Below are 7,059 nucleotides of genomic sequence, written 5' to 3'. Positions count from 1 at the left end.
TCTTCCCACTTATGTCTTTAATTTTTTCTTCTCAGCAATGTTTTTTTGTAAAATGTCCAGTATGTCTTTTACCTCCCTGGTTAATTCCTAAATAAGTTCATCCTTGTTGGTGCTGCTGTAAATGGATTTTCTTAATTTCCTTTCTGAATTGTTCATTGTTCTTATACAGAAACACAATGGATTTTTACATGTTGATTTAGTACCTTCAATTTTGCTGAATTTATTCCTTCTAATATTTTTTTGAGATAGAGTTTTCTACATATAAGATCATATCTTATGCAAACAGAAATAATTTTATGTTTTCCTTTCCAATTTAAATGCCTTTTATTTCTTTTTCTTGCCTAATCACTGGTTAGGACTTCCAATACTGTACAGTGGAAATGGCAAAAGCAGGCATCTTTGTCTAGTGCCTGATCTTGGAGAGAGACCTTCCAGTCTTTCACAGTTGAGAATGTGTTAGCTGTGGGTTTTTCATGAATGGCCTTTCTGTTGGGGTAGCTTCCTTCTCTTCCTTGTTTGAACATTATCATTATGAAAGGATGTTACATTGTGTCACATACTTACACTGATTCAATCTCCTTACTATTTATAGGTCTATTCCTATTTTCTATTTCCTTGTGATTCCATCTCAGTATGTTTTGTGTTTCTATGAATTTGTCCATTTCATCTAAGTTATTCAATTTGTTGGCATACAATTATTTATAATACTATTATAATTTTAAATTTTTTAAATTTATTTTTAGAGAGAGGGGAAAGGAGAGAGAAAGAAGAGAGGGAGAGAAACATCAGTGTGTGATTGCTTCTCACACACTCCCAACCAGGGACCCAGCTCGCAAACCAGGCCTGTGCCCTGACTGGAAACTGAGCTGGCAGCCTTTTGGTTTGCAGGTTGGAACTCAATCCACTGAGCCACACCAGCCAGGGCAATAGTACATTATAATTCCTATTTGTTCTGTACAATTGGTAGTAATGTTCCCACTTTCATTTCTGATTTTAGTGATTTAAATCTTCTTCTTATTTTTTTTAGTCAATCTACTTAAAAGTTTGTCCATTTAGTTAATCTTTTTTTTTTTTTGAAGAACCAGTTTTTGGTTTCATTGACTTTCTCTATCATTTATCCATTCTGTATTTGATTTATCTCCACTCCAATCTATCTATTTATTATTCCCTTCCTTCTGCTGACTTTGAGTTTATTTTGTCCTTCTTTCTCTAGTTCCTTAAGTTGTAAAGTTAAGTTATTGATTTGAGATCTTTCTTCTTTTTTAAAGTAAGCATTCATAATTACAACTTTTTATTATTTTATTGTTGTTCAATTACAATTGTCTCCATTTACTCCCCACCACTCCCTCCCCACCCCAGCCAAACCCTCCTCCCTCCCTTGCTTCCACCCCACCCTTGGTTTTGTCCATGTGTCCTTTGGAGTTGTTCCTGAAAACCCTTCTCCCCTTTCCGCCTTTGCCTCCTCCCACCTCCCCTCTGGTTACTGTCAGACTGTTCTTAATTTCAATGTCTCTGGTTATATTTTGCTTGTTTTCTTTTGTTGATACAATTACAAATTTCTTGCACAAGATTCTTAACTTCTCTGAGCCTCATATTCCACAACTGGAAGTTGCAATAAGAGGACCTATTTCATGGTATTGCTTTAAATATTTAATGTAATGATCAGTTAACCCCTTAACAAAATGCCACACACAGTGGAAATGGTCCGTGTTAGCTACTATTATTATTACTATTACCATTAGCCTCTATGTAGTCCAGTAAGTAGCCCTAAAGTCAAATCCCAGATACACCTTGCACTAGTTATATGACTTTGGGAAACTCTCTCCACTGTAAAACCTCTATTTTTTCACCAAAAGTAAAATAGTATCTATCAGACAGGGTTATTATAGGAATCAAATGAGATGTAAGTAGAGGACTTAGCACAGAGCCTGGCACATAGTAAGTACCCCCAATAGTAGCCAACATGAATATGAGTCATCGATCTCGAATTCACTAGTGAGGGCAACAGAAATAAAAAGAAGAAACAGATGAAAAGTGATTTATGTTTGGGGGAGTAGGAGGCACATTACACACAAAATTCACTGGGACATGGTCACTGACTAAATACAGGAAGAGAAAAAAGGAGTTGAGTACAAAGTTCCAAGCCTAGTTTGTTAGTTTTCATCCCCTGAGATACAGCCCACATAGGACTAGACATACAGAGTATTTATTGGAAAAAATGCCTGTGAAGGAAAGTGGGATGGAAGTGGGAGGAGCCTGGCAGGCTCCTCAGAGCGCGGTGCAGCTCTGAGTCCTGTGAAGGACAAAGAGAAGGCAGTGTTAGGCTGCAGTGCGGTTCTAAGAGAGCATCTGCAAGGCCCACGGGGAGACCCTGAGCTTAAGTCGCCCATAGGAGGAAACCATTCCTCACAGAATGGAGCTTATTTCATGTCCTTGCTGGGAGCCCAGGGACGCGTGCTCTCTGTGCAAAGGAGGTGGTTAACACACCACTTCCCATCACTGAAGTCCTTCACCACAGGAGCCTGGGTGGCACATGTTCATGGCCACCATACCTGGTACACAGGAAACATGCAACCATGAAAAGGTGGGAAGGGATAACCTACAAAAATGGCAATCAGCCTTTCTCACATTTCCAAGCCTCTAAAAATATTTTTAAAATGAGTGCAGAAATGCCAGGCTGGAATTGAGGCAAGTCTGACCACCAACCTAGAAATACCGTGAAAGAAAGAAATTTCGAAAACCTCATAGAAGCCTTCCCACAGAAAATGTGTTCCTAGGAGGAACAAGTAGAGATGTCTTCAGGTTGAGAGTTGTTTCCCACTGTAAAATAATGTCATTCATTCATTCTTTCATTCATTCTTCATTCATTCTTCTCTTTTCATGGCAGGTGGTTCAACACCATTAACTCCTGGCCTCTCAGGTGGGGCCATTGCCGGCATCGTGGTTGGAGCCCTGGCCGTGGTAGCTCTGACAGCAGCCCTGGTGTACTTTCTGTATATCAGGAAGACTGGAGGGTATGACGGCCTTTCCTCTGGCCCTGCTTTCTCAAAGGCTAACTGCAATGCTTGGGGAGATAAGGAGAGTCCCCTCCTTCTCTGGGCCTGGATCTGCTCCGCCTCCTTCCCAAACCCCTGCTTTTCAGCACTAATCCCTGCAGCCTCTTCTTCCCTGGTCTTCAAGCTTCCTGTGCCCTGTGCCCTACTCTCCCTGGGACATGGTTATTCCCATCCCTGTCTGGTTTAGAGAGGCTGATCCGATCATATTTCTTCATCCCCCAGTCAGGGAAACAAGGTCCAAGAAGAAAAATAAAAAGAGGAGCAGGAAAAAGTGAGGTGTGTGCTCTATCAACCACAGGAAAAGAAGGAGAAGAGAGGGACAGGACAGCAAGAGAACCTAAGAAAAAGCAAAAACTAAAGGCCTCTTGGGCAATAAATGAAATGAGAATAAAAACAGCATCTACCTGCAAAAGAGAAAGGTGCAGGGTAGAAGCAGGCTCAGAAGCAGTTGATAAAGAAGGGACCTATGTGAACGTCAGGCCAGCAGGAAAGGGGTGCTCACTAGAGGGGCGGTGGATGGATGGTACGTTGAGGAGGAGGCACTAGGAGGAAGAGCAGTACTCAACCTGGTGTAAATAAGCACGGGAAAGCCCCCAAGAAATCATCTGCTGCCAGTGTCCTTCCTACTTCAAGGAGCAAAGGACTTACGCTTGGGAACAGCAGTCACAGTCTCTGATATTTATTTAGGGCGAGTGACCAGCACGATGTCACAGAGCACAAACCCTCAGCCTCCAACCACAGTAAGTAAAGCTATCGCCCAGTGAGAGCGGGTGTGTTCCACCATGTGCCCTGTGCCCTAGCAGGGAATCCTGGATTCTCACATACCCAGTACCATCTGAATTTTTAGAAGGCATCTCCATTTCCCAACCTTAGTTTGAAGTGGCCCTCACACCCTTCTGGCCACAGAAGATTCTCCTGAGACCCAGCCCTGGGTGAGACTCAGTCACCCAGTCAGGCCTGGGTAAGACGGATATGTTTCCAGGAGCCATTCCCACCTTCCCCACTGCCTCTGCTATGGATGCGGGCTCCTTTTGTGAGACTCTTCCTGTCTTGTGGTGCTCTGGGTGCTGCAGGTCTCAATGCCCCTCCTCGCCACTGGTGCCTGCTGCTGAGGAACACACCTGGGCAAACAGCAAGGCCTTCTGAACAGGAATAAATCTTCAGAAGTGGACTGAGGCTCTACTCTCGCCACCTCACCACCACCTCTGTTACTAACGCACTGGGTCTAAACCACAGGCTCTGAGGGAAGCCTATCCCGTGGTCACGGGCCACCTCCCCACCCGCTCCCCTCACCACCTGCCACCTCCTTCAGCTAAAAATCACGACAGTCTAGGAACACCACGTACATAATACCATAAGCCAGCTTTGCCTTTTCATGGATTGGTACCTCTTCTTTCACTTCCCCAGGTCAGGGCCATTCTGAGAACTCACCTGACAAGGTAAGCACAACGGCTTCCACTGGCTCATTTTCTCATGGAAAATAGCTCTGTGTAAAGTGGGTTACTCTCAAAGACACACATGTGATCAAGTGTGGTCCGAGTTCCTCAAGGCAGCAACCAAGATGGATTGGTTAACTACTCTTGTGGGCCTACCTCATGCAAAAACGTGGACTCTGGAGTTATTCCCATCTTGTATCTGAATCTTGGCTGTGACTATTAGTAGTTCTGTGATCTCAGGCTAGTAACTTAGCCTTTTTGATCCCCCCCTTTGTCATCTGTAAAATGGGCGTGCTGCCTACATCAGAGAAAAGTTGGAGGAATCAGAGGAGATAAATGCAAAGCGCCCTCACCATGCCCAGCACAATGAGGGCCCTGGGTCATTCCCCTACTCCACCTCCAGTCTGACCCCGCTCCTCCTGTCGAGGAATAACATCCACTCCAATGGGTCTAAGGTCTTAGGTCTTCTACTTTCATATAATTAGACCTATTTCTCTCATTTAGCCTTTCGAAAGAACACACATACATGTTTAAAAGTCCTTACATCATATGTGTAGGTTAACAATGTATATATTAGCATGAATTGAACATACCATTGTAGGAAGCACTGAAATCAAGACACATGTCATCCCCCTGCAGAATGAGACCCTCCAGGCCCTTCCCTCCAAAGAGTAGCCACTATCCTGACTTCCAAAGCACTGCGTTACTTTGGTCAGTTTGAGATCTTACACTGAAAAACACAGTATATCCTTATATGCGCCTGGTTTCTTTCGCTCAGACTGGTTTGTGAGATCCATCCGTGTGGTTGTATGCACTTACAGCTGCTCGTTCCCATTGCTGTGTCATCGTATTCCGTTGTATGAGTGCCGTAGTCTGTCTCTTCCAATGACCATTCAAAGGACGCCAGCAAGCGGAGAGAAGGGGTGATGAAAGCCCTTCTCCAAGGCTAGGAGTTCGCGAGTGGTGAGAGCAGGGGTGCTGAATCACACCAGACAGGTGAGGTGTGGGCCCGCGACACTGATTTAACTGACTGTTGCTCATGCCTTTCAGATCCATGAAGTTACATATTCTTCCCTGAACTTCAATGCCCAGGAGACGAAGAGACCAACTTCAGCCTCCCCACCCCCAACAGCCACAGAAATGATTTATTCAGAAGTGAAAAAGAACTAATGCAACCTGCCCTGCTTGCTGCTCTGCTGGCTTACCCCACGCTTCTCATCCCCATAACCGGGAGATCCCTTTACTCTCAGGGAGAAGAAGAAGCCTCTTTTCCCACACCCCTTTCACTTCCTCTTGCTGCAGCACCTCCAGGCTCCTGGTCACAGCCCCTGCCTTCCGTGTTTACAGATGAAAAAGCACATCCCACGCGTCTGTGGGAAGCCCAGCCTTCCCTGTCATTGAGATTTCGCAAACCGGACCTTGGGAGAGAGTTGCCAGAATCTGCTGCCCCTCCCCACTTTCTGACCTAGACTTGTTCTACACTTACCTATTCAGCGCACACGCAGTCCTTTCCACCTTAGTCCTGTTGGCCATAACCTTGAGAGTTATGTCCTTATCCACTGAAATGCATGTGCCACAGAAGAAGAGAGAGGAAAAGTGGAAGCTTCTCTTCTCTCTCCAAAACCCAGTGTGAACCCACTACACACAGGAAAACAAATGTGTCACCAGTTCTCAACAGGAAAGGTCTATACCTTTGCCTGCGGTCAGGGTGTCTACCAGCAGGACCAGAGCCCAAACACCTTGCTGCTTGGCTAGAATTCCACCTAAGTCCTGTGGCAAACCTGTCTTCAGAGAACTCACCAAAAAAAATGCATGCATGTTTTAATAACTTCAAGTGTTTTTATTCAAGGAAATGTCTACAGAAGGAGGAGGTCGCAGTTTTCGGGGGAAGTCAGCTCCTAATAGAGATGATCTGCAAATTCCAGAAAGGAATCAGAGGTTCCTTTCAGAGGTTATTTAAATAACTATATGGAACGTATAATTTGGGGTATTGGGGCTTTTCCTATTTCTCTGAAACATTACACCATTTTAACTTTTGTAACTTCTTATTTATGTGAAAGGGGTTATTTTTACTTGGCTTTGCTGTGTGAACCAACCTGAGGGCCGTAAGGTGAAAGAAGCCACCAGAATCCCTCAGGACCCCTTGGCCAGGAGCTCCTCGAGGCTGCTTCTTCAGGGGCTCCAGACAAAAAGCAGCATCGGTTTCCTCATTCTCGGCCCGAAGCGGGTCTGTCAGTTTCCAGGTATCTCAGGCCAACCATCAACCACCATTCAGTTCCATGTTCCTGCCCGTGCGTGTTCTGTCACTTTCTCAGGGAACTCTGACCTCTGCTCAGGGGTACCTGGACCTTGAGGAGAAGGCGTCCTGACTGTCACTCACACTGTTGACACGGTTTACAAGCCAGAGAGCTGCGGTGGTGCTGACGCTCCCAAGGACACGGGGGAGGATCACACTGGGCCCCAGGCTCCTGGAGCAGCCTCTGAAGTCTGTTTTCTCCCATGGGAGAGATGTGCCGGAATAAAGAGGAAGAACAGCGAGAGGCAGACGTACTGCCCTCCCAGACTTC

At 45.3% G+C, this 7,059-nt stretch overlaps 1 protein-coding gene across 2 annotated transcripts; it reads left to right on the top strand.

Annotated features, from left to right (window-relative positions):
* Positions 1 to 1,474: 1,474 nt before the first annotated feature.
* Positions 1,475 to 6,294, top strand: CEACAM1 (CEA cell adhesion molecule 1). Of its 2 annotated transcripts, XM_037065532.1 has the most exons (4): positions 1,475 to 3,014; positions 3,744 to 3,796; positions 4,464 to 4,495; positions 5,543 to 6,294. In XM_037065532.1, the coding sequence occupies exons 1-4, from the start codon at positions 2,881 to 2,883 to the stop codon at positions 5,660 to 5,662; spliced, it is 339 nt and encodes a 112-aa protein (XP_036921427.1). In that variant the 5' UTR covers positions 1,475 to 2,880; the 3' UTR covers positions 5,663 to 6,294. The 2 variants fall into 2 exon arrangements, 1 of the variants encoding a protein (XP_036921427.1); XR_005069335.1 differs by lacking the exon at positions 3,744 to 3,796 and having other exon boundaries at positions 1,478 to 3,014.
* Positions 6,295 to 7,059: the final 765 nt, after the last annotated feature.

The sequence above is a fragment of the Sturnira hondurensis genome, unplaced genomic scaffold (assembly GCF_014824575.4).
Source record: "Sturnira hondurensis isolate 20B ecotype Veracruz unplaced genomic scaffold, ASM1482457v3 Scaffold0015767, whole genome shotgun sequence".
Taxonomy (NCBI): domain Eukaryota; kingdom Metazoa; phylum Chordata; class Mammalia; order Chiroptera; family Phyllostomidae; genus Sturnira; species Sturnira hondurensis.
Note: the sequence above shows the minus strand (reverse complement) of the source record. Positions and strands in the feature narration are given on the sequence as shown.

Bases quoted from the DNA above. Each gene is read 5' to 3' on its own strand.
- CEACAM1 (XM_037065532.1), top strand. From the start codon at position 2,881: ATGGCAGGTGGTTCAACACCATTAACTCCTGGCCTCTCAGGTGGGGCC. The intron at 3,797-4,463 runs GTAAGTAAAGCT...TCACTTCCCCAG, and splicing joins ACCCTCAGCCTCCAACCACA to GTCAGGGCCATTCTGAGAAC. The intron at 4,496-5,542 runs GTAAGCACAACG...CATGCCTTTCAG, and splicing joins CTGAGAACTCACCTGACAAG to ATCCATGAAGTTACATATTC.